Below are 27,934 nucleotides of genomic sequence, written 5' to 3' on the forward strand. Positions count from 1 at the left end.
GACTGAGGCAGGTGGATCACCTGAGTCAGGAGTTCGAGACCAGCCTGGCCAACAGCAAAACCCTGTCTCTACTAAAAGTACAAAAATGAGGCAGGCGTGGTGATGGGTGCCTGTAATCCCAGCTACTCAGAAGGCTGAGGCAGGAGAATCGCTGGAACCTGGGAGGTGGATTGCAATGGGCCGAGATTGTGCCACTGCACTCCAGCCTGGGAGACAGAACAAAACTCCGTTCAAAACAAAACAAAACAAAACAAAACAAAACAAAACAAAAACCACCCTAGAAAAGAAATAGAAAAGACTCTGAGGCCAGGCGCAGTGGCTCATGCCTGTAATCCCTACACTTTGGGAGGCTGAGACAGGCAGATCACCTGAGGTCAGGAGTTCAAGATCAGCCTGGCCAACACAATGAAACCCTGTCTCTACTAACAATCTTTTAAAAATTTAAAAAAATTAGTCGGGCATGGTGGAGAGCACCTGTAATCCCAGCTACTCAGGAGGCTGAGGCAGGAGAATCGCTTGAACCTGGGAGGCAGAGGTTGCAGTGAAGCAAGATTGCGCCACTGCACTCCAGCCTGGGCAGCAAGAGTGAAACTCCGTCTCAAAAAAAAAAAAAAAAAAAAAAAAGACTCTGAAAGGGTGGAGCAATAGAAGGCCAGTGTACCAGAGATTTCAGTGTACCAGGGATTTCAGGGCCCAAGGAATGATTTGGAAGGAAGTTTCCTGGGTTCTTTTTGCCTCTTATATCCTAGGCTTGGAGCAGAACAAGCTGGCAACCCAGAAATGCCAATGGATGCAGACAAAAAAAAGTCCTAGCGAAAGCCTGCTCTCTGTAGCCATGGGACCAAAAAAGGGGCAGCCAAGCAAGAGAGAGGAAACTCTGCCACAATAATGACTCTATTCTAGCCAAGTACCACAGCAAAAACTACGGTCCAACCTGTACCCATGCCAACGAAGGCCGAATGGGGAGCCTAAACTTCCACCCTTGCAAGGCTACACCCAAGCGTATCAATATTCCCATAAAGATGGTGTCAGAGAAGATCAAGTAGGGAGCTAGGGCTTTCATCTCTGCTGGCTGGGTAATGAGCTCTTCTGTGTCCCCGCCATAGTGTCAGTGGAGGTCACCAGGGAAAGGGGGATGAGAACATTCTAATCCTTACCCAGCAGTAACAAGATGAATTCCTCTCATGTGTCAATGGAAGCAAGTGGGGAATCTGAACTTCTAGATTCCAGAATCCAGACATGATGGCAGTGATCAGGTAGTGTCCAAGACAGGAAGACAATTAAAAGACTTAAATAAAGATCTAAAGTCCTATAACAAAATAGAAAAATATCCAGGTTTCAGTTGAAAACTCATCATACCAAGAACCAGGAAGACCTCAAACTGAAAGAAAAAAGGTAACAGACATATTCCTATATCAAGATGACAAATGTTAGAATTATCTGACAAAGATTTTAAAGCAGCCATCATAAAAATGTTCCAACAAGTAACACAAACATGCTTGAAATAAATGAAAAAATTAGAAATCATCAGCAAAGAACTAGAAAGTCTCAGCAAAGAACTAGAAGATACACAGAAGAACCAACCAGAAATTTTAAAACAGAAAAATAAAACTACCAAAATAAAAGTTCAGTTGATCGGCTTGACAGCAGAATGGAAGTGACAGGAAAGAATCAGTGAACTAGATGACAAAATGATAAAGTATCCAATCTGAACAACAAAGAATAAAAGGCTGAAATAAATAAACAGAGCCTCAAAGGCCTGGTGACAATAAAAAAGATCTAACATTCATGTCACTGGAGTCCTGGAAGGAGAGGACAAAGAGCAAGTGACTGAAAAAAGCACTCCAAGAAATAGCACTGAAAACTTAAATTTGGTGAGAGATATCAATCTACAGATTTGAAATGATGAATGAACCCAAACAGGATAAACCCAAACAAGTCTGTGACAAGATCATAACTAAATTTCTGAAAACTGAAGAGAAATAAAAAGTCTTAAAGGTAGCCAGAGAAAAACGATACTGTATCTACAAGAGAAATACAATTCAAATAACAGCAGATTTGTCATCTGAAGCCAGGGAGGCCATAAGAGAGTGATTGTATTTTTCAAGTGCTCAAAGAAAGAAAACCTTTCAACCCAGAACCCTATGTCCTGTGAAACTATTTTTCTGGAATAAAGGGTAAATGAAGACATTCTCTGATTTAAAAAAAAAAATTAACAGAATTTATCACCAAGAAATCTGCCTGCAAAAGAACAGCTAAAGGAATTTCTCTGAACAGGAAGAAAATGATAAAAGAAGGAATCTTGGAACATCAGAGTGGAAGAAAGAACACGGAAAGCAAAAATATGGGCAAATACAATAAGGCTTTCCTTCTTATCTTGAGTCTTCTTCATTATGTTTAACTGTTTAAGAAAAATAGTATTATCTATATGATTCTAAAATATGTAAAGGAAATACTTAAGACAATTAAAACAAGACAGGATAAAAAGATGAAAGTAGTGAACTATGATATATATATATATATAACTATGATAAGTTATATATATATAAAGTAAGACAGAGTGACCACTGAAACAGCCATGAACAGAGATACATTCAAAAACACTCTTGGTAAATCAAACAGAATTCTTTAAAAACGGCCAGTCAAGGCAGGCTGGAAAAGAAAACTGAGAAATAAAATGGCAAACCTGAGTCATACAATATCAATAATTATATTAAATGTAAAAGGAATAAATACACCAATTAAATGACAAAGATTGGAAGACTGACTTAAAAAGCATGACCTAATCATACACCATCTACAAGAAACTCACTTCAGTTATAATGATATGGACTGCTGAAAGAATGGAAAAGGATATATCATGCAAACATTAATCAAAGAAAAACAGGGCTGGCTGTATTAATATCATATAGACTTCAGAACAAAGAAAATAACCAGAGACAGAAAGGGCCATTACATAACTATTAATACATAAGGGTAAAGCCACCAATAAGATATAGGTATCTTGAACATGTATATGCCAAACGGCTGTAAAATATGTCAAGCAAAAACTAACAGAATTAAAAGGACAGACAAACCCACCATTATAGCCCGAGATTTTAACGCTAAGTAAAATGTTAACTGGATGGTTGGCAGTTTCTTATAAAACTAAACATTTAAGTACCATATGATTCAGCAACTGCACTCCTAGACATTCATCTCGGAGAAATGAAGACTTTGTGTCATATAAAACCCTGTATATGAATGTTTATGGCAGTTGTATTGGTATAGCCCCAAACTGGAAACAACCCAGATGTTCTTTAACAGGTAAATTGTTAGACAATCTTTGGTACACTCATAACAAGGAATGCTACTCAGCAATAACAAGGATTAAATTGTCAACACATGCAATAACCTGGATGTATCTCCAGAGAATTATACTGAGTGAAAAAGTCAATCCCAAAAAATTGCAAGTGCAAGATTCCATTTATATAACATTCTTAAAATGACAAAACTATAGAAATGGAGAATAGATTCGTGGTTGCCAAAGGCTAAGGGAAATGTGGTGATAGGAAGGAAGTCTGTGCCTATAAAAGGGCAACAGGAGAGATCTTTGTGGTGATGGAAGTGTCCCGGATCTGTGTCAACGTCAATATCCTAGTTGTGATATTCTGCAATAATTTTGTAAGTTTTTCCCATTGGAGAAAACTAGGAAAAGGGTGCATGAGAACTCCGTATTTTTTCTTACAACTATATGAATCTACAATGATCTCAAAATAGAAAGCTTAACTGAAAAAAATTATATTATCAGACAATGACTCTGTAAGTTTACTATGCACAGTCCCCAAACTGGAAGAATTAGCAAAGGATTCAAGAAGGAAACAATACCAGAAGGAAGGAGTAGCAGAAAAGCAGCTGAACTGTCTATTAATTCTTTTTCTGTGTGGTGATACATGTATTTAGATAACACAGATAATACTATATGGACGATGAATTATTCCTTGGTAGATGATGAGAATCCAACTTCAGGAGGAGTTTCAGTTAGTGCTGAATTACCTGGATCTCACAGAAATCATTCTGGCAGGAATGTATGGCATTATGTTCTCTCAGAGTGTTCAACATTTGCTGGTTTGCAGCAATGATGATCTCACTCATCATGACTCCATATCAAAATATGGCAGAATCTGTACTAGTTTTATGGGTTTATTTTGCATTTTTAATCTGTGGTTTTCTCTTTCTTTTTCCTTGCTTAACAGTGGATGACATATATATAGCATACCAAGTGTATGTTTTATATGTTAAGTGTATAGTGCTTAACAACTACAGAAAGGCTTAACAGGAACAGGTGAATAGCCATATTACAGAGTAATTAATGAAGGGAAAATGCCTATGTAGGTTATATAAGATAACTAAATGTGAATTGGTTAAATAATTGTGTCCACCTAAATTAGATTTGGTGTTTATTATAGTGAACGTTAACTTGAGGGCTCAAACTCACGATAAATTTTTCTCATTCAGTTTATGATAATTACATTCACCTGATGAGGGTTTCCTACAGAATGAATTAAGCTTGAAGGGAAAGACCACACCCCAAAGCAGAAAATCTAAAACAGATACATCCTACTAATGTGCTTTTAACTTTCCACATGAAATGTCAAATGAGATGACAGGAAAGGTATCAAATAATTAGAATTCAATCTTGGGCAAATGTCAGCCATTCAGGAACACAGACAAAATAAAGACTAGGAAAAAATGGCCTCCTACCCACTGAAATAGCAAACATAAAGCCAAAAAAGATTAACTCTACAGGAGACACCTCATTTGGAATTGACTGACTTGTTTCACATTCACTTCAAACAGCACTATTACCTAATGCCCCAAACTGCAGCAGATCAAAGGTATATACTGAAGTAGGACTGTGAACTACAGGCACAAAGGCAGATGGGGACAGCAGGGCATGAGCTAGAAAGTGACCATAATAGCACAGCACATTTTGTGCAGCAGTTGATAGTCAAGGATGACCTTGAGTGTTCAAGAAAATTAAGCTATATTCAGCAGACAAGATGACCTCTGCCTTCCTAGTTTTTTCCCCAAGCAATGGTCTTGCTTTCGAGATTTCCAAAGGTCAGAAAGGAAGCACGAATGTATGGCCTCTCACCGTATGATGCACTTCATGTGTCTTACTTCCTGGCAGAAGAGGCTAAGTGCCGTGGTATAGCATTAGAATTTGGGTAGAATGGAGTCATTTAAACAAGGTTTCCTTCTTTAGGAATTAAAGGCTTAGGGTCTGTGATTATGAAAACTGAGATAAGAGATGCTGAAGGTTCTGAGGAGGAATAGGCTTTAAGGCAAAACAATAAATTGCAAATTCAGAGATTAAGTTGAAAATACCTGTAAGTCAACACAGTGGAGATTTGGGGAAGCAGTTCTCATAAGGGCTGAATGTGAAAAGAGAAGCTAAGTGAGAAAAAGGCTGCCAAGTGTCCACTGACTGATCATCAGCATCCCTGGTGAAACCAACATCGCTTCAGGTGGGGGCAAAATCCTAATTACAGTCAGTTGAAGAATGAAGGAAGACAGACACTGTTGACAAAAAGTACTGACAGCTCTTATAAGCAGTTTAGCTGTGAGGGAAAGGAGAGACAGAGGTTGTTAAAGGAGGAAGGCGCAAAGCCAGGAAGCTACCAGTGGAAAGAGAAAGGACGGGAACAGACATGATGGGTGAAGTGGGGACCTGAAGCTTTAGAGATGGGGTCCAAAGTAGAAGGCTGGGGTTAGTTTTAAACAAAAGAGACCTTCTTCTGAGACGACATAGAAAGGGTTAAGGATGAGGTAAGCAAGTTTGCAGACATGGCATCTTTTCCTTACATCTACTGGTGGTCATCTACTAGAAGTGAGAGAATGGGCTCGAGGAGATGCGTGAAGGTTTAAAATAGCTGATGTGGAGAAAGACAGAGGTGACCAGGATAAGAAAAATGATTGCTAAGTATTACTGAGTACCCAGCTGGAAGCAGAGACCATACATCTGCAATGATCTCAATCTAAAAGGAGCTCTGTCTGCACAGCAGGCAAGGCAGACGGCTGGGTAGCCAGGGCTGGAGCTGTGCAAAGTGTGTGTAGCTGAAAGAAAAAGGACGAGGTGGAAGGAAATGCCATGGGTGTCTTATCTGAAGAGAGAGCAGCTCATTGCCTGAAAAGAAGAAAGGGGCCAGGCATGGTGGATCATGCCTGTAATCCCAGCACTTTGGGAGGCCAAGGTGGGCAGATCACTTGAGGTTAGGAGATCGAGACCAGCCTGGCCAACATGGTGAAACCCGACTCTACTAAAAATACAAAAATTAGCCAGGTGTGGTGGCACACACTTGTAATCCCAGCGACTCAGGAGGCTGAGGCACAAGAATCACTTGAACCTAGGAGGTGGAGGTTTCAGTGAGCTGAGATAGTGCCACTGCACTCCAGACTGGGCAACAGAGTGAGACTCCGTCTCAAAACAAACAAACAAACATAAATAAAAAAAAAAAGAAGAAGAAAGGGAGGAGATGGACCAGCAGCCTGCAGCTCTGAAAGTGAAGAATGGATGGAGTTGGAGTGGTCAGAATGGGATAGGTGACAAAGTCCAGGGAGCAGCCAGGGAAGGGAGTACCTGAAGAGGTGGTAGAAGAGATGTAACTTCATCCTGACTAGAGATCAATCAAGGAACTGTGGAGCTGAGTTGTTGACTGACCTCTGCAAGGACACTGCAGTGACCCAGGATCCGTCAGGAGTTGGAGCAAAAGAACAAGACCATATGACAGATGACCTTGTTGAGTAAGGACTATCCCCAGGGTCATCAGAGAACAGCAACGAGGAGCCGGGAGAGGACAGAATATAAGATGACACGTACTTTAAAGGACAAAAAGTTTTGGTACAATGGTCAGGGAGGAATTGAACAGTGGAAACCTTGATGAAATGCTGGTTAGGAGAGGTGGAAGGTTTGGGCAGCAGAGGAACACATGACATGTGGAGGAGAAGAATAAGAAGTAAAGGAGGTGGAACAGGCAGCAAAAGTTAATCATGGGACTCTGCAGTGTGCCTGTGGGAGCCGCGGTTCACCTAAGCCTGAATTAAACGTTGTCGTCACAGAGGAATCCTGACCCTTGTAAATTTAACATTTGCAGCACAGGCTCCCCAACAATTGCTCCAGGTTCGTGATTGGGTCTTTGGTTTTCCTGACCCATTCGTTGGGATCACATGCACTGAGGAAGCTGATGTGAGGAAGCCAGTTACTTAGCAGGCCAGCTCTTTGCTATTTTCCACTGATATAACAATTTTTATTTATATATATATATAAAATAATTATATATAATTGTAAATGATTTATATATAAACTATTTAAAATACATATATATATATTATGTATCTATATTATATATAGATATATAGTTCTTCTAAAGCGGAAGACTACTCCCATCCTGGCCCAGGAGGCTCTCATATCCTCATGAACCCAGGTTCCAGGTGCTGTGGAAGCTGCCACAGGGGCAGTGGTGCGGATGCTGAATGGCAAGCTGCAAGACAGTCAGCACAGCTGCTCAAGTCACTGTGACGAAGAACTTTGGAATGAAACCCAATTTTCTTACCTTTTAATCATGTAAACTGGCCCTAATTTAACTTTCCTTTGCATCTTTCAGGGTAAACAGTAACTTAAACCATGTTAAGAAGTCAGCTCAAAAGACTCTGAAACCAAATAGATCCAGGAGGTAAGGATGGGGAAGAATTAAAAATGGACTCTAACTTTATCTTCTAGGCAAACACAGGAAAAATAGAAGACGGGTATAGGCGTGAGTAGTTTGTTGGGTTTGGGACGTATTGTGTTCAGATGCCAGGAGGCCACCGAGGTGTAGTTAGGTAGCTGAAAATAAGACCTGTAGTTTGAGTGAAGGATGCGACGAGAAATATAGATGTTAAAGTCATCAGCGCATCAGCAGTAAATCATGGGCATGGGCTGGAATACTTTACAGTTTAAATGACCATGAGAAAGAATAATATTTTGTTTTTTCAAAAAATCGTGTTTTCAGAGTTTTCGAGCATGGAGTCATTACATGTCTCCCTGGACCAACAGCACCTGCATGGCCCGGAAGCTGGTCAGATGCAGATCTCCCTCACCCTCTAAGTCAGGATCTACATTTTAACACACCAGGGGTCTCGTGTGCACATTAGTTTGATAAGCACTGGTGCAATGTTTCCCAAACTTTGGTACTTGAAATGTTCACCAGCTTTCAGTGAATGAGAAAAAGAAAATGACAAACATGTATAGTCATATATTTATTCAACTTGAAGAAATGTCCTTTGTTTTGGTGTTACAGGATTCCTTTGCTGACATGTTTACCTGTTCTTTCATGAAATTGAGGTAAAGGGCAATTGGGGTGATTTCCCTAACAGCAAGTTATTTCATACTTTATTGGAACCAGGTGACTTTGAAATGCTATTTACAGCCGGGCGCGGTGGCTCACGCCTGTAATCCCAGCACTTTGGGAGGCTGAGGAGGGCGGATCATGAGGTCAGGAGTTTGGAGGCCAGCCTGACCAACATAGTGAAACCCTGTCTCTACTAAATATACAAAAAAAATTAGCTAGGTGTGGTGGCGGGCACCCGTAGTCCCAACTACTTGGGAGGCTGAGGCAGGAGAATCGCTTGAACCCAGGAGGTGGAGGGTGCGGTGTGCTGAGGTCGCACCACTGCACTCCAGCCTGGGCAACAGTGCAAGACTGTCTCAAAGAAAAAAAAAAAAAGAAAAGAAATGTTACTTCCTTTATCAAGGATATCTTCTTCACTCCATCTTGCTTTGTCATCCTAAATTTCTCCATGAGTCGTATTTTGATGAACAAAGCCTATATTTTAGCTTCTTAGGGCTGTCATCACAAAGAACCACAAACTGGGAAGCTTAAAACAACAGAAGTTTACTGTCTCACAGTCTGGAGGCCAGGCGTTCAAATTCAAAGTGCTGGTAGGGTCAAGCTCTCTCTGAAGGCTCTAGGGAAGGATCCCTCCTTACCTCTCTCTGGCTTCTGGTGGTTGCCAGCCATCCCTTGGCACTCCTTGGCTGGTAGATGCATCCTTCCAATCTTGGCCTCCATCCTCACATCTCTTTCTCCCCGAATACATGTGTGTCTAAGTTTCCCTCATCTTATAAGGACACCAGGCAACGAATTAGGGCCCACTGTAATTCAGTATGATGACCTCATCTTAACTTGATTACATCTGCAAAGATCTTATTTCCAAATGCGGTCACATTCATGGGTACTAGGGGTTAGGACTTAAACAGATATTTTGGGGAACACAACTCAACCCAAACAGCCTACAATGAAACAGTTTTAAAGGAAAATATTCTGATAATTCTCAAAATTATATGGCAAATACTGTAATACTGTGCTGTTTTCAAAATGAAGCACAAAATAAAAACATTAAGAGTATATTTTAATAAAAATGAGCACAGAACCAGCAATTTGAGTTGTATTCTTTTCATATATTATTCCCATTGTAGATGGCATAAACTCTAATATATGCAGAGATTTTGTATTAGATTTTTCCTCACTCTCAAACTGCCCCAGCACTTAAAATTTTAAAAGAAATTTCTGGCATTTTCCCACTACATATACTTTTTAGCTCCTTTCTGAACATTGCTGCTTGGCATCAAAATTACTTCCAGTTTGTCATCTCCCAGGTCTCAGATGGCTGAAGCAGAGTTCCTTGGGAAGTCCCAAGCCGTACTAACCAGCCAGGACTTTAAGAATGTAGTGTATCTAATGACATTTGGGAGAATTTTGTTTCATATTCAGATTAAGGGTTACATCCGAAACCTAAGATTTCAATTTGCTTCATGATATTACATAAAGTACAATATTCAAGTGGTGACTTCAAAGCAACAAAAAATGTTCAACACTACTCAGTCTATGGAAGGTGAAATACTGTTTTAATATGTTAAAAAGCATATTAAATGAACACATTAATGAAAGGTAGCTCATTAACAGTACATTTTAGCAGGGCACAGTGGCTCATGCCTGTGATCTCAACACTTTGGGAGGTGGAGGCATGAGGATCACTTGAGCCCAGGAGTTCGAGATGACACTGCAACAGTGAGAGACCTCGTCTTGACAAAGAAAATTTAAAAAAAAAAAAAAATTAGCCAGGTGTGGTGGCATGCACCTGTGGTCCCAGCTGCTCAGGAGGCTGAAGTGGGAGGATTACTTGAGCTAGGGAGGTGGAGGCTGCAGTGAGCCATGACTGTGTCACTGCACTCCAGTCTGGGTGACAGAGTGAGGACCTGTCTCCAAAAAAAAAAAAAGATTGAAAAAAAAAAAAAAACAAAAAACAAAAACCCAGTACATTTCATGCACTGGCCCTTGATTTTTCCTCATCCCTCTGTCAAGCTACACAGAGCCTCCTTTTACAGAAGAGCAAATGAGCACAGAGTACAAAGGAGTTTAAAGGTTAGACAAACATTCCTTCACCAGCTCAGAGGCAAATATCCAGAAGGGAGCCTGACTGTTTCACTTTTAAGGAACAATGCCATATAAATATGGCCACTGATATGTCCAAGTGACAGCCTAGGACTTGGTTCTAGGTGACTTTTACTTCAGCTTGGCAAACTTCAACTGTCCTGCTTGCTCCTTCTAAAGCCCATTTTCTTTTTTTGAGAGTCTCACTCTGTCATCCAGGTTGGAGTGCAGTGGCGCAATCTTGTCTCACTGCACCTTTGCCTCCTGGGTTCAAGCAATCTCATGCCTAAGCCTCCCAAGTAGCTGGGACTACAAGCGTACCACCATGCCCAGGTAATTTTTCGTATTTTTAATAGGGTTGGGGTTTCGCCATGTTGGCCAGGCTGGTATCGAACTCCTGAGCTCAAGTGATCTGCCCCCTCGGCCTTCCAAAGTGCTGGGATTACAGGCGTGAGCCATCACGTCTGGCCTCATTTTCTATTTATTAGTTTCTACTAGTTTTTGATTAATTTCCTCTATTAGAAGAAAAGATTCAATTCAGAATTGCAAAGTAAAAACATACTTGGAAGTTATCATGAAATAAGAATACTAATGGTTAAAGCCTTATGATCAGAATGCAATCAATCTGTGAAGCTCAAAAGTTCAGTTAACTGTGTCTGAAGTGGAGATGCCAAAGATATGCTCTATTTTATCAGTTGTTATCATTGTGTAAACGAAAAATGAAACATAAAAGGTCCTTTCTTACTGATTCATGACCCCCACTTGCTTTTCTTCTTTGGACATTCCACCCTTCCCTTGTGCTCTGTGCTCCTTACTCAGGTTAAAGAAACTCAGCGTGGGCTAAAGAGCACTTGAAAATAAAGAAGTGCAAAGATGCAACCAAAAATTGCTAAAGAGCATGTTTTCCTTACATTTCTGACTGTGGTCTCTACAGGAAGAACCAGACCACTGCCATTTGCAGAAGCATTTGCAAACACTTGTCCTGATGAAGGCATCGACTTACTGGAGGATTTCCTAAGCCTTCTAGGAACAGATGTCATGCCCCTCTGTCACCAAGAACAGGGCAGTACCAGTCACAGGAGTCACTCACTGAAGGTGGACCAAAGGCACTGTGACCCCAGCATGGAAGCCCTTCCAAAAGTTCCCATTTTTTCTTACAAGACAGACTCACGCCTTCCTCAAGGCCCTCTCCTCTCTGTCTCCTCATCCATCTCTCCAGCGTGGTGCTCAAAACACACCCTTCTTGAGTTGCCCTTCCCACAGGCCTGAGATGTTCTGTGTGTTGCCTGGCTAATGCCTCCCCGACACCCCCTGTCTGGGTCACCTTTCTTTCTAACACACTTTCACGGACCACACTCCTTAAGAACTCTTGGCTGGTTTTTAATTATTCACTCATTAGTATCACAATTGGATGAATACTGCATTCCCTCAATAGACGGTACGCTCCATGAGACTAGAGCCGTGTCTGCTGTCTTTCTGCAGGACTTACAGCCCTCCCAGCACGGTGCCCGCTTCCCTGATGCCATTCCACAGTATTTGTTGCCGAGAAGGAGGCAGCACGCCAGGACAGATGGAGACAGGACTAATTTGGCTTGAGGTATGTAATTTTGAACTTGAGCCTCTCTCTGGGACTGTAAAACTCCAAATCAAAGTCTTAATCTGAGAATACACACATCTGAAAGACTGATTAGGGACTGGTAAACATCTATTAATATTCAACTCTGAAAGAAAGTACAAGTTGTTTATTCTTACCACGCAAGGCCAAAAAAGGGGAGGAAAAAAAAAAAAAAAAAAACACCACACAGTATATGCACTGGGAAAGCTTTCGCTTATTCAAAACAGTATTTGTCGAGCACCTCCAGGTCTGGGTGCTGCAGGGGAAACAAAGATTAAACAGCCAAGGCTTTGCTTCCAAGGTGCTTACTGTCTTAAGGATACAAGGCATGTTTATAAATAGCCAAAATGCAACTCAGAAAAGACTAAAAAACACTGAGAGGGAGGGAGAAATAAACGAAGAGGTCTCCGGAGGAAGAGATGAATTAGTCTATCAGAAACTCCTCACCGTAATCCCAATGTAAAGCAAGGAATTCCAAACCAGGAAAGGTCAAACTTAAGTATTTGAGGAACACAGGCGTCGCCCTAAGCCCTTCACACGGCTCGCTGGGGATAATATAGCAGCTGAAACGGAACATCAAGCTGGCTTTCCAAACCTTCAGTTATTTACATTAGACTGAGAGGGGAAAAGCGCTAACAGTGCAGGCGCAGAGAAAGAGCAAGAGGAAACTTGAAAAGGCGGATCACTCCAATGCGCTGTGCACAGCCCCGCCCGCGCCCGGCGCACCCGCTACCCCACCCGAGCTCTCTGCGGCCCGCGTCCCCCATCTCGGTCCTAGGCCCAGACACTTCCGAGACCCGTCCCACGGCTCCGGCCGGCGCCACCGCCACCCTCAAGACCCCCGCAGCCCAAGCCCGGCCCCGCGCCGGCGACGCCCCCCGCGGCCCAATCCGCGCGCCCAGCCAGCCCGGGCCTCGTACCGTAGGTTTCGGACATGGCCGTCTGCGACATCTTGGGAGCGGCGCCGCCTCTCGCCGGGTCACCGGCTGCACTCGCCCGCGGTCCGCTGGCGCGTCTCGCTGGGGAAGAACCTGGGGCGGGAGACCGGAGGAGGGAGGGGCCCGACCGGTCCCCACGGCAACCGCCGGCCTCCCAGCGGCTGCGGCCCAGCCGGACTCCAGCTCCGCGCAGGCGCAGGGACCTCCACCCTCCGTCCGGCCGCGACCGCGAGGAGGAAGAGGAGATGGGCTACCCGAGGCCCGGCCCACGCCGCGTTCGCGCGTGCGCACGGGGAGGCGGGGGCGGGGCGCATGGGGACTTCGGCGCGCGCCGGAAGCACGTGCGCGGGCTGGGTCCCCTGGCTGTGTGCGCCGAGGCTGGGCGAGCGGCGGGTGGGGGCGTTGCGGGCTGAGTCCCGATTTCCCTCAGGGAAGGCCGGGTAGAGGCAGGCGGTGGGCAGGTTTGGGGGTGACAGAGGGCTGGGGACAGTGGGGTCCAGTTACCGAACAGAGGAGGAAGGTGCCTGCACTGGGGAGGAAAGCAGTCCATTTGCCACACTGGCCCGTCTCAGTTAAAGACATTGTCTTCGGTCATCATCTGAGGCTGTCAGCCAGGAAGAAACTTCCCTGACGCAGTTACGATCGAGGCCAGAACTTGGTTAATGTGTAACAAGGGGGCAGTAGGCCCCAGGTGTCCAGCCAGAGGCCGCCCTGTGAATGGGAGGCGGGTTCATTTACCCGTTGGGAAGCTAAGCTTTCACTCCAAACTGCCCGGCCCTCTTGAATGGAGCTGAGCAGGTGTGGGCAGAATGACAGAAGCTCAAGATGCCCAGATGCTGAAGGGTCATCGCAAGACTACAGACAGCAGCCTCTCCACATCCCATTTTAGAGGGTTCTGGATTACGGCTGAGAACTATCTCCTGGCCCCCAGCTGGGGATGTGTTTCCAAATTTAGGAGTTTTTTTGTTTTTATTTTTTAACAGGGTCTGGCTCTTGTCAGCGCAGCCCTGTCGATTCTCCCACCTCAGCCTCCTGAGTAGCTGAGGCTAGGGGCACACAGCACCACACCACGCCAATTTTTAAATTTTTTGTACAGATGGGGTCTCGTTATGTTGCCCAGGCTGGTCTTGAACTCCTGAGTTCAAGCATCCTCCCTCCTTGGCCTCCCAAGTTGCTGGGATTACAGGCGTGAATCATCTCACCTGGCCTTGGATAGTTTGGTTTCAGAAGCAAAACTGAGTTAGAATCCCCTTCTGTGGGAAATGTAGAGATAAACATTTATGGGAAAGAGAATTTTGGTTGAGGATTTGGCCCATCTGAGCTTGATCAGGGCCACATAGCGCCTCATAGTTCCCAACCTTGTTCACAATAGGTTGTCGAATGCTCAAAATATCCCTGGCTAAGCTCCCAAGTGACCTGGACTGTGTGGAAAATGCCAGTACAAAGTTTTTTTTTTTTTTTTTCCTGAGTCAATTTGGCTCCATCCTCCACATTGGCATCAGAGCTTCCCTCTTCCCCAGGGGCTATTTGGGTCGGTATTTTTCTCTTCTTTCCCATCCTAATAACAAATAAATGCAGTTTTTTTTCTAAACCACAGAGAAGGCCCCATGGTGAAAGGTTGTGAGAGCTGCAATTTCCTAAAATTGTTTTGTATATATTTCTTGTTCAATGGCTCAGATCATTTTTTGCTTTCTTGTTTGGTTCTCTGCATGTTGTGTTTGATTTAGGCTCCTGAGTATAGTAGATTGGTTCTGATTAAAACCATTTCAGAGGAAAGACAGTGATCCCAGGAAGTGGGAAGAAAACAGCATCACCTGAAATCTTTCCTATTCGTTAGATGTTTTCTTCCTGCGAAAAACCACTATGTACAAGAAAGAAGTCAGTGAGCTGCAGTGATAGTGTTATTGACTGAAACTGGACCAGAGATCCCTGAAACCTGGACAAGGTGTTTTGAAGTGCTGCCACTTCAAAGCTGTGGGCAGTTTTCTACTTTGTGGAAAATGAAGACTTAGGTAGGCCTTTGGGAAAGACTGTTTTGGAAAAACCACCTAAAGAGACCATTTAGTTTGCAAATGTAACTGCAGTATCACAATTGGAAGAAGAAATATGCAAGGGTGAGGTTTGAAGGAGCTGTTCAGTTCAGTATCCTAGAATGATACTATGGAAGGTTCTTTGCATCTTACTAACTTTGGGTCTTTGAAAGAAAACAAATTTCTTCAAAATGTTTTTAGAGACTGCTTTGATTCTGAGGCACTGCTGATTATATGGAAGAAAAAATTATTGCAAAATTAATTTGTGTTTTCTCCAGTTATCATCTCCTTTCTCTTTGGGGGAGGTTTGTGACAGAGTAAAAACAGATATACAAAAGCCTAGACATGTTGGAGATTTGTCTAAGGGAAATGTAATTATGGAGAAGGATTTTTTTGAGCTGAAACTAGATCCCACTTTTTTCCAGGTCAGTGGTCCTTCAAATATCTGATACTTTCCTTCCTGCTTCCTGTCAATGCTAAAGGATGTGGCAGGACCTCGCATTTAATGCCCAACGTGAAGAGCCCTAGGGCTTGATGCATGGGATTCTTGGAGTGAGGCCTGGTGGAGGGCACTGGTCACAGCCTCGGTGGAATGGTGACTCTCTTTGGTAACTGGAATTGAAGAAAATGAGTGGACTTGTGTCTGAGCACTTGGGAACTCAGCAATCCCTGGGTGTTACCTTGAGAAGGAGCCACGTTCTGGACATACAAGTGGAGACTTGAAACTGGAAGCTCAATTCCATAGCCAGGCTGGTGGAGACTATGACATGTAACTCACATCTTCAAGAAAGTAGAGACCTCAGAGGTCACTGGGCCACTTTACCTTCCACTGTCAAAAAAACTATGTCTGTGATCAGATACCCCTGTTGCTAGGGAATATTTGTCAGAATGGGCTAGATTAACTGCAGTAATGCAGATCTCTCAACCCATTGATGACTTACACAGCAAAGTTCCTCACTCAGACTACCTGTCCACTCCCACTAGCAGAGACTTGCTCATGGGCCCTCCTAGACCCAGGCTGACCGAATGTGTTTTATCTAAACACACCTCCACAGTCACTCAGGTAGGAGTGGCAATGCACTAGGACCAATTGTGCATTAGCTAGAGAGGCACTTACCAGGAATTAATTGCTATAAGAACTTGTATTTACATTTTGTGGGCTAAAGCAAGTCATGTGGCAACGCTTAATTTCAAAGAGGACAGGAAATGCAATATTATTGTGTCCCTGAAAGAAAGGAGAAGAGAAAGTCTGTGGAAAGACATTATGGCTACCACTGGAATTTTCACCCGTCCAGGCAGCTCACCGTGCTTTTATTTGAAACAATTTTATTGAAGTATAATAGGCATAACTTCACATATGTATGTATGTATGTATTTTATTTTTTGAGATGGAGTCTTGCTTTGTTGCATAGGCTGGAATGCAGTGGCATGATCTCAGCTCACTATGATCTCTGCCTCCTGGGTTCAAGTGATTCTCCTGCCTCAGCCTTCTGAGTAGCTGGGATTGCAGTCATACAGCCACGTACCACCACACCTGGCTAAGTTTTGCATTTTTAGTAGCAACGGGGTTTCGCCATGTTGGCCGTGCTGGTCTTGAACTCCTGACCTCAGGTGATCCACCTGCCTCGGCCTCCCAAAGTGCTGGGATTACAGGCGTGAGCCACGGCGTCCGGCCTGCACATATTTAAAGTGTACATTTTGATAATTTTTGATATATGTGTACACTTGTGCTTGCTGCTCCAGGAGACTGCTATTTCTAGGCCTTTTCTGTGGACGGAGGCATTTTTGTGATTGTTTTATCTCATTTATTGCTTAGGACAAATAATTTCTTGTGAGGTTTAGTGGTGGTTTTGGGGTTGATAGTATAGGTGTTTATCACAGTCCACCTCCAAGTGGTAATACACTATACAGAGTGTAAGAAACAACCATTTACCTCCATCCTCCCTCAGCATCTGTGCTGAGGATGTTGTACTTCTACATATGTTGTACACCCACATACATTGTTATTGTTTTTACTTAATAAGCTACTGATTCTCTCTCTCTTTTCCTTTCAATTGTGGTAAAATAGACATAAAATGTACCATCTCAACCATCTTGAAATGTACAGTTCAGTGGCATTAAATACATTCCCATTGTTGTGCAACCATCACCACCATCCATCTCCAGAACGCTTCATCTTGCAAACCTGAAACTCTGTACCTGTTCAACAATAACTCCCCAATTCACTTCTCCCCACAGTGCCTGGCAACCACCATTTTACTTCCTGTCTCTAGGAATTGGCCTCTCTAGATACAGTACCTCATATAAATGGAGTCATACAGTATTTGTCTTTTCCTGACTGTCATATTTCACTTAGCATAATACCCTCAAGATTCATCTGTAACATTGTAGAATATGTCAGAATTTCCTTCCTGTTTAAGACTGAATAATATTCAATACTTCGTACGTATATACTGCACTTCCAGCCAATTCTTTTCAATAGATTTAAACGATAAGAAAAAAGTATTTTATATTTACTCATGTAGTTACCATATCTAGGACTCCTTATTCTCTTGTGCAGATTAGATTTCCATGGTCTCATTTCCCTTTTGCCTGCAGGGCTTTCCTTAACAGATCTTGAAGTGTAGATCCGCTGGTGACTAATTCTTTCAGCTTTTATATATCCAAAAAAGTCTTTATTTCACTTCTGTGTTTGAGGCTATTTTTGCTCAGTTTTGATTTTTAGAGTTTTCAATTTTTTTTTTTTTCTAACGTGAAGATACTGTTTTAGTGTTTTCCGGCTTATTTTGTTTCCGATAAGGAGTCAACTGCCATTCTTATCTTTATTTCTTTCATGCAATGTGTCTTTTATCTCTGCTTGGTTTTAAGATTTCATCTGTATCACTGGTCTGAAGCAATTTGATTATGATGTGCCTTGGTGTTGATTTTCTTTAAAGTTCTTGTCCTTGAGTTTCACTGAACTTCTCTGGTCTTTGAGTTTATAGTTGCTATCAGATTTGGAATTTTTTCAGCCATTATTTCTTAAAATATTTTTTCTGCCCCTGCCTCTCCTTTCCTTTGGCGATTCTACTGCACAAAATACTAGGTCACTTGAATTTGTCTCACAGCTAACTCAGGCTTTGTTCATTTTTTGTCAGTCTTTTTTCTTTCTGTTTTTCATTTTTGTGTAATTCCATTGCTGTGTCTTTAAATTCACTCATCTTTCCTATAGTATCTAATCTGCTGTCAATTCCATCCAGCGTAATTTTCCTCTCAGGCATTGCTGTTTCACCTGCAGAAGTTTCACTCGGTGTCTGGACCTACATTCTGGTTTCCGTGTTTAGTAATCACGCTCTCAGGCCCTCCTCCAGCTTCTTGAGCATATGGAACATGTGTCATTTCTACTAACTTTACCATCTAAGTCATTTCTGAGATTGTTTATATTGATTGGCTTTTCTCTTCATTGTAGGTAATATTTTCCTACTTTACAAGCCAGATAATTTTTTATTGAATGCCAGACATTAACAAGTTTACTTTGAGATACATATAACGTTTATTTTTATAAATATTTTTGAGCTTTGTTCAGGGGTGCAGATAAGTTCTTTGGAAAGAGCTTGATGCTTCAAATCTTGTTTTTAGGCGTTTTTGGGGGGTGGGCCCTGAGCAGCGTTCTACTCAACAAGTCCTTGAGTTATGAAGGTTTTCACCATGATTGGCGGAATTGGGAGTTCCTCTGGGCCGTGCATGAGTGCTTGGGATTGTTTTCTGTAATATTTGCAGGTGATTCTTTATCTGGCATGGGGTAGGAGTGCCTACCACGGTAGGAGAAATGCAGGTATTTCTTCACTTGCCTGCACTGCTCAGTAGAAGACTCGAAGGGAACCCTCTGCAAACCTCTGGCCCTCTCTCTGTCTCTCTGTCTGTACAACTCTGGGCAACCCCCAGCTCAGGGAGTGCTGCTTCTTCCTCCCGTCTGACTCCAGAGCTCAGTCTGTGGCACTCTTTCTCTGCAGTCACTTACTTGCTCATTCATTTCATCTGGTCTTAAGGCTTTCAATACGATCTAAAGCTGATGATTCCTTAATTTCTAGCTTGCCTAGGCTTCTGTGTACAATTGCTTACTTGATACGTCCACTTGAATGAATGCCTATCAGGCTTCTTAATACTAACGAAATAAAAACCAAGGGCGGGCACGGTGGCTCACAGCTGTAATCCCAGCACTTTGGGAGGCCAAGGCGGGTGAATCACGAGGTCAGGAGTTTAAGACCAGCCTGGACGATATGGTGAAACCCCATCTCTACTAAAAAATACAAAAAATTAGCCAGGCATGGTGGCGCGCACCTGTAGTCCCATCTACTCAGGAGGCTGAGGCAGGAGAATCGCAGGAACCTGGAAGGCAGAGGTTGCAGTGAGCCAAGATCATGCCACTGCACTCCAGCCTGAGCGACAGAGCCCAGACTGTTGCTCTGGACGAAGCCATTCCGTCTCAAAACAAACAAACAAACAAACAAACAAACAAACTAAACATCCAGATTTCTTGACCAAACTAGTGCCTTCAGCAATTTTTTGTATCTCAGTAAATGGCAGTTTGCCAGTTGTATTAGTCAGGGTCAGGGTTCTCTAGAGGGACAGAACTAATAGGATACGTGTATATATGAAAGGGAGTTTATTGAGGAGAATTGATTCACACGATCACAAGGTAAAGTCCCTTGATTGGCTGTCTGCAAGCTGAGGAGCAAGGAAGCCAGTGGTGGATCAGTCCAAGTCCCAAAACCTCAAAAATAGGGAAGGCAACAGTGCAGCCTTCTATCTGTGGGCAAAGGCCCCAGAGGCCCTGGCAAACCACTGGTGTAAGTCTAAGAGTCCGAAAGGTGAAGGACTTGGAGGCTGATGTTCGAGGGCAGGAAGCATCCAGCACAGCAGAAGGATGAAGGCCAGAAGACTCAGCAAGTCTGCTTTATTTTAGCCGCTCTGGTAGCTGATTAGATGGGGCCCACCCAGATTGAGGGTAGGTCAGCCTCTCCCAGTCCACCGACTCAAATGTTAATCTCCTTTGGGAACACCCTCACAGAGACACCTAGGAACAAAACTGTGAATCTTTCAATCAAGTTGACACTTAATATTAACCATCACACCAGGGCCAAACCTTGGAGTCCTGCCTGACTTCTTATGCCCACATTTGATCCATCAGCAACGCCTACAGGCTGTACTGTCAGAGCATCCAGAATCTGCTTCTGCTACTTGCACTGCCCCCCCCACCCCCACCCCGGTCACCTCCTGCATCAGCCCGCCTCACCTCTCTGCTGCCTTTTGCAGCGACCTCCCCTTCCTGCTTCTATGCTTGTCTCCCTGTGTCGTCTTTTCTCAACACAGCTGCTAGAGCAATCCTATTAAAATGTAAATAAACAAAACCAAAAATAAATAACACTTCCCCTTTAAAACAGCCAGTGTTGCCTGTAATCCCAGGACTTTGGGAGGCCAAGGTGGGTGGATCACTTGAGGTCAGGAATTTGAGACCAGCCTGATCAACATAGTAAAACCCTGTCTCTATTAAAACTACAAAAATTAGCTGGATGTGGTGGTGCACGCCTGCAATCCCAGCTACTTGGGAGGCCGAGGCAGGAGAATCTTTTGACCCTGGGAGGTAGAGGCTGTAGTGAGCCAAAACCATGCCACTGTACTCCAGCCTGGGTGACAGAGAGAGATTCCATCTCAAAAAAAAAAAAAAAATAATGGATCTCTTATATGCCACCACGTGATTGTGGGAAGGCTATAATAAAACTAGAGTATCATCTAATACTAGTATAATTTATTGAGTACTTGATAAACACTAGGTATAGTGCTAAGTGCTTTACGTGTATTATTATTATTATTTGTTGTTGTTGTTGTTGTTTTTTGAGATGGAGTCTTGCTCATCGCCCAGGCTGAAGTGCAGTGGCGCGATCTCGGCTCACTGCAAGCTCCGCCTCCTGGGTTCACGCCATTCTCCTGTCTCAGCCTCCCGAGTAGCTGGGACTACAGGCGCCCACCACCACGCCCGGCTAATTTTTTTTTTTTTTTTTTTTTGGTATTTTTAGCAGAGACGGGGTTTCACCGTGTTAGCCAGGATGGTCTAGATCTCCTGACCTCGTGATCCGCCCGCCTCGGCCTCCCAAAGTGCTGGGATTACAGGAGTGAGCCACTGCGCCCGGCCGCTTTACGTGTATTATAAAACCTAATCCTTACAACAGATTTATAGGGAGGTATTATCCTATTTTACAGATGAAGAAACAAAGGCCCAAATGGATTACATATTTTGTCCAGTTTCCACAGCTAGTATGTATCAGTGTTGGAATTTCTCTCTCAAACCAAACCAAACTGAAACCTCTCCTTTTAAAAATGCGGTATAAAAAGCCCAAAACACAGAGCTATGATTCCAAAAGGCATAGAATTATTTAATGCCTAAGGAAAAGAGCTCTCCGTTGATCCAGACCCTGTTCTGGATGCTTTGTGTCACTTCCCTTGATCCTTATACCACCTGACAAGGTTACTCTTCTTATCTTTATATTATAGTCAAGGGTGACATCTAAACCAGGGCTCTTTATTGTACTGTGGTGCCAAATAAGTGTGGAGACACAGATGAGAAAGGGTTTATGATAGAAAACATTCCCAGAGCACTTCTATAAATTCAGCATAAGCTCAGGTTAGCTTTAAGATAGAATATAGTCCTGAAGTTGACATCCAGTCCTCTAATATTAAACTCAGATATTTGAGTTTGTCATCCTCCAAAGCATATAGATTTTGTTTATCTAACAGGAATATGCTACAAATGCTTGATGTAACAGTCTACAACATTAAGCCAAGACTAGAGTTGTGGATAGAGTTCTTGAGTTCAGTGATATGATAATTTCCTACCTTCACCTTCTCATTTGAAAGTTACCGCAAATCTTCCATCCATTCTAGTGTGATGCATCTCTGCTATTTCTGCATTTAACAGCATTGATACCCAGGGATTATTCATTCGAGTCATTTAAATTCTTGTTTTGTATTCAGAAAAAGAGGATTTTCAGGTTCCTCTTTTCTTTTTAATTATATTTCTGTGTTTCCTCCATATTCTGATAAAAGTACCATAGAATTATCTTTTATTTACTTTTTTATTTTCAAATACTGTGTTTCAAATTAAATGGCCTGTTTTCAGCCTGGTTTCTTATGAAAAAGATAGTTTACACAACAACTGCTTTAAAAAAAATTCTCCATAGCCCACGCCTGTAATCCCAGCACTTTGAGAGGCCGAGGCGGATGGATCACGAGGTCAGGAGTTCGAGACCAGCCTGGCTAACACAGTGAAACCCCGTCTCTACTAAAACTGTAAAAATTAGCTGGGCATGGTGGCAGATGCCTATAATCCCAGCTACGCGGTAGGCTGAGGCAGGGGAATCGCTTGAACCCAGGAGGCGGAGGTTGCAGTGAGCCAAGATCGCGCCACTGCACTCCAGCCTGAGGAACAGAGTGAGACTCCGTCTCAAAAAAAAAAAAAAAATTTCTCCCTGAACACCACCAACAGAAATTTTCTTTTATGAGTTGATTTTAACATTTTAATCAGCTTTACTGGGGTATAATTTACATATGACAAAATTCACCAATTTTAAGTGTACAGTGAGTTTTGACAGATGTACATGGTCATGTGACAACTTCAACCTCGTCCCAATATGGAATTTTTCTGTCACCTCCAGGAGTTCTTTTATGCCTTTTTGCAGCCCTTTCTGGGCTGATTTTGAGAAGTATTGATAGAGGATTATTGGCTTTCACATGGGAAGATGTAACCTACTCCAGGACACTGGGGAGGGGGTTTCCCCACTGCACAGACCAGCCACCATCCAGTCCACCTCTAGACCTCTCAGCAGCCTGTCCTTCTTGCCCTTTCAAGCATCTTCATCTGTGTTCCACCAGCTTCTTATTTGGGACCAGACAGTAGCCAATACCATTTCCATCCATCAGCTTGGTGAAATGTGTCCTTTAATGGAAGACTAATGAGGCCTAATAGAAAAAGCTTCCTGGATTTATTGATGTTCCCTGTGACTTTACAGGAGAGAGAGAGAGATTTAGGTCAGAGTCATTAGACTTTCTCTTCCTTTCCCTGAAATTGTGTGGACTAGCAGCTAGGCCAGCAGGCATGCAATCAAACACTGTAGTGTCCCACCATGTCACCTTCCTGGATTAGATGACTGTGGCCGCTGAAACAAAGTACCACAGACTGAGTGGCTTGGACAACAGAAATCTATTGTCTGACAGTTCTGGAGGCCAGAAGTCTGAGGTCAGGTGTCAGCAGAGTTGCTTCCCTCCTAGAGCTGAGGGAAAATCTGTTCCAGGCCTCTCTCCTGGCTTCAGGTGCCTTACTGGACATGTTTGGTGTTCCCAGCAAGCATCACTCCTATCTCTGCCTTCATTTATTATTATTATTATTATTATTATTATTATTTCTTTTTTTGAAATGGAGTCTCACTCTGTTACCCAAGCTGGAGTGCAGTGGCGTGATCTCAGCTCACTGCAACCTCTGCCTCCTGGGTTCAAGTGATTCTCCCTCCTCAGCCTCCTGAGTAGCTGAGATTACAGGTGCACACCACCATGCCAGGTTAATTGTTGTATTTTTAGTAGAGGTGGGGTTTCACCGTGTTGGCCAGGCTGGTCTTGAACTCCTGACCTCAGGTGATCCACCCCCGTCGGCCTCCCAGAGTGCTGGGATTACAGGCATGAGCTGCCGTGCCTGACCGACCCCAGGTATTTCTAATGCAGGTGGTCCCACATTTGGAGAAATCCTGCTGTGGGTTGAGGAATGGTTTTGTTCCTAAAGGATACAGGCACTGCCGCTTGTGGAAAATGGAACAGGGAATAGCAGAGATTGAATAGAGCATTAAATGCTGTGAGTGAGAAAATCCTTATGTCTGAGCAGTGAGGACATGTTGCTTGGAGATATTTCTCAGTCAGAAATATCTATGGGTTAGAAACACACTATGGGTTAAATGAGAGCTGGTAGAAAGGGTAGTTGTCAACTCCCCCTGCTCTTTCCTGAGTCTCACTCTCCCTCCTGTATTCTCCCTCCTTTCTTTTCTTTCTTTCTTTCTTTTTTTTTGAAATGGAGTCCTGCTCTGTTGCCGAGGCTGGAATGCAGTGGTGCGATCTCAGCTCACTGCAACCTCTGTCTCCCGGGTTCAAGCAATTCTCCTACCTCAGCCTCCCAAGTAGCTGGGATTACGGGCACCCACCACCACGCTCAGCTAATTTTTGCATTTTTAGTAGAGACAGGGTTTCACCACGTTGGCCAGGCTGGTCTTGAACTCCTGACCTCAGGCGATCCTCCCATCTCAGCCTCCCGAAGAGCTGGGATTACAGGCATGAGCCACCGCACCCGGCCCTCTCCCTCCTTTCTTAGGGAGGATCTCGACTCAGAACTTTTCCTCGATCCTCTCTGTTAAGATGGTTGATTTCCTTCTTAAAGCATTATCTGTTCAGTTTCTTTTAAAAATTTACTCCCCCTGCCCCCATTCTCTAGGAATTGTTGGGTATTGGCTGGGCAAGGAGTTTGGAGCCCTCTGAGCTGATAATGTAAAATCTTTGAGGGGAGAGATTTGAGCTTTCTTTTTCTTTTTCTTTTTTTTTCTCCTGTAGCATCTGCCCCAGTGTCAGGCACATTTTAGGTGCCGAACAAACATCTATGGAATGAATGAATGAGTGCTGGCACCACCTGTAAGCACACGGTAAGGATGACCGTGGAGAGAATATGCCGAGTCTTTGAATCAGCCCAGATGAGTGCAGTGTGTGTTAAGGCGAAATGCCAGAATCCTAAGGAATAGATTCACCACGCCGGGGTGGGACTCAGGCACTGCTGATACTGACGCATGAGGGAAAACCCTGTGGGTTTGCCTTCCAGGTCCCTTCTTGGTTTGCCCAAAAGAATGTCACATTTTGTTTCAGTTAAGGAGAGGCCTTTCCTTACAGCTGACTTTAAGGAAGCTGGAAATCGTGGTTGTGGGGGAAGTGGCTTTGGAACTTGGGGCCTCTTTGGGACCTGGTAGGCAATGGGGTTTGGGGGCAAGTTTGTGGGACATGTGTCTGAACAGGAAGGAAGGGAGGAGTAGTGGGGCCAGCCAGGAAACAGCAGACGAATGCAGATTTCTCTTCTCGTGCAGCTTTGCTTAGAGTTGAACATTACCTCCCAGAGATAGATCGACCCCAGCCCTGCAGAGATTGGCTATCCTGCTCTTCAATTTATTTTTAGATGTATGATCTCACTTGAATCTCAAATCCAATAGGAGTTCCTGACCCCTCAATTTAGCTCCACCTGGCATTCCAGAGCAATTCAAGGATCTGGTAGGGCTAACTAGCAATCCACTGCTACATATAGGGGAACGATGAGTTTTAAAGCTGCTCGGAAATCTGTGATTCGAATATTGGGAAATCCTTGACTCTCTATCAAATGTGAAGTTGCTGATTTAAGAAATAAAGTTAAGAAACAATATTCATTAACAGAATGGAATTTAATGAAACCGCTGGTGTTTTGGGGTTATTTTCTGGTCACGTAGTGCCCCCTGGTGGGTTCACTGACATACGCTTCCAGAATGCTGGTTTCCCAGGCTGTGCTTTGTGACAAGGCTGGCACCAGCAGGGTGAGTCCAAGAATTTGCAGTTTAGGCCCAGTCCAACGATGCTCTAAAGATTGTCTGCTAATGGAAAATATGAGTTATGAAAATGCTATGGGTTGTATTGTATCCCCCACCAAAAGACATGTTAAAGTCCTAAGCCCCAGTACTTGTGAATGCAAACTTATTTGGGAAAAGGGTCTTTGCAGATGTAATTATGAAGTTAAGGTGAGGTCGTTAGGCCAAGCCCTTAATCCAATATGACTGGCGTTCTTGTAAGAGGAGGAGAGGCTGGGTGCAGTGGCTCCCACCTGTAATCCCTGCGATTTGGGAGGCTGAGGCAGGAGGATCACTTGAGCCCAGGACTTTAAGACTACCCTGGGCAACATATTGGGACCTCATCTCTACTAAAAATTTAAAAATTAGCTAGGCATGGTGGCATGCAGCTGTCTCAGCTACTTGAAAGGCTAGGTGGGAGGATGGCTTGAGTCCAGGAGTCCGAGGCTGCAGTGAGCTATAATCATATCAATGCATTCCAGCCTGGGCAACAAGGGAGACCCTGACTCAAAAAAAAAAAAAAAAAAAAAAGGAAGAGAGAGACACACAAGGAGAGAACGCCATGTGACAATGGAGACAGACACTGGAGTGATGCACCTGCAGACTGAGGATGCACAAGGATTGACAGCACCCCCTAGAAGCCAGCAGTAGGGCGTGGAATAGAGTCTCTCTCAACCCCTCGGAAGGTTCTAACCCTGCTGATGCCTTGATCTTGGACTTCAGCTTCCAGAACTGTGAGATGAGATATGTTTGTTGTTTAAACCTCCCAGTTTGTGCTGCTTTGTGATGGCAGCCCAAGCAGACGAATACAGAAATAACCTGGGATTCGAGTCAGAAGAACTGCTTTGAATCCCATCTACCACTTAGTACCTGAATGACCTTGGGAAAAGAAGTTCAATTTTTCTGAGCCTCAGCTTTATAAACTGCAAAATGGAGAAATACAAAAGTAACTGTTCTCCTGCCTCAGGATCCCTATGAGGATGAAGTGTGACTATGTATATAAAAACATTTTGTTTATTGTACAGCACTGTATACTGCCATCTTATTACATAAAGAAAGGAAGGTGGGAGGTAGTAGAGCGGAATGATTAAGAGCTAGGCTCTGGCCGGGCACAGTGGCTCACACCTGTAATCCCAGCACTTTGGGAGGCTGAGGTGGGTGGATCACTTGAGGTCAGGAGTTTGACCTGGCCAACATGGTGAAAGCCCATCTCTACCAGAAAAAAAGAAAGAAAGAAAGAAAGAAAGAAATTAGCCAGGTGTGGTGGTAGGTTCCTGTAATCCTAGCTCCTAGCTTCTCAGGTGGCTGAAGCAGAAGAATCACTTGAACTTAGGAGACAGAGGTTGCAGTGAGACGATATGGTGCCACTGCACTGCAGCCTGGGCAATAGAGCGAGACTCCATCTCAAAAAAAAAAAAAAAAAAAAAAAAAAACTAGACTGTGAAGTCAGTTTGCCAGGGTCTATGAGTGGAAATGTTACAAAGAAGTTTCTTATGAAAACATGACTCTCGAATGAGCCAAAGGCAGTGATGCCCAGGAATGGAGTTGTGGTAACTTAAAGGAATGTATCAGTCATATGTTGCTCTATAATGAACCCCAAAACTTAGTGGCTTCAAATAATGAGCTTATTCTTTCACACAGTCTCCGTGGATCAGGAATCGAGAGCACCTTAATTGGGTGCTTCTCAGTTGGCGTCTCTTGTGAGACTGAAGTCACCCAGGGTTTAGACTGGGACTGGAGGACCCACTTCCCCGATGGCTCACCCACTGTGGCTGGCCCTCTCCACAGGTCTGGTGAGTATTTTTACAATATGGCATCTCCTCATTCTTTCCACCTCCCCTTCCTGCCCACCCCACCATGCCCAACGTGTTTTTTCTCTTGTCAGTGATTCTCAACCTGTATGGGGTCACAGGCTCACTGTGACCTAATGAAAACTAGGGACTCTTCCTGAGTAAAGTACACATATGCACTTACACAGAATATTCTAGATAGAATTTCAAGGGGCTCCAAGATTAAGTACCATTGGTTCCACAGAGAGCTCTGTCAAATGTGAATCGAATTGTGTAATTCCCTGTTTAAATCCTTCCGTGACCCCCACTGCCCAAAGGATAATAAACCTCTTTAGCACACCACGATCTGACTCCAACTTACTTTTAATAACAATAACCTTATCGTCACATGGCAGACACTTTTCACACTCTCTTTCTAATTCTTACAAGAACTCTGCAAGAAGTGGATTTTATGA

General features: G+C 43.6%; 1 protein-coding gene and 1 long non-coding RNA gene across 5 annotated transcripts in view; one reads left to right on the forward strand and one right to left on the reverse strand.

The window, feature by feature from the left end:
• Window positions 1-13,249, reverse strand: part of RAB4A (RAB4A, member RAS oncogene family) — a 34,248-nt gene extending 20,999 nt beyond the window's left edge. For 3 of the 4 annotated variants that reach the window (XM_015125766.3, XM_078002562.1, XM_028826814.2), the window contains exon 1: window positions 12,990-13,249. Coding sequence is in view for 1 of the 4 variants with exons in the window: in NM_001257551.1 (NP_001244480.1) it covers window positions 12,990-13,020 (31 nt within the window). In the remaining 3 variants the exon portion in view is untranslated. 4 annotated transcript variants of the gene reach the window in all.
• On the forward strand, window positions 13,206-26,886 carry LOC114678945 (uncharacterized). The gene is made up of 3 exons (XR_013416086.1): window positions 13,206-13,384; window positions 14,735-16,396; window positions 24,662-26,886. It is a non-coding gene; the product is annotated as an uncharacterized LOC114678945 (long non-coding RNA).
• Window positions 26,887-27,934: the final 1,048 nt, after the last annotated feature.

This window comes from Macaca mulatta, chromosome 1 (genome assembly GCF_049350105.2).
Source record: "Macaca mulatta isolate MMU2019108-1 chromosome 1, T2T-MMU8v2.0, whole genome shotgun sequence".
Taxonomy (NCBI): domain Eukaryota; kingdom Metazoa; phylum Chordata; class Mammalia; order Primates; family Cercopithecidae; genus Macaca; species Macaca mulatta.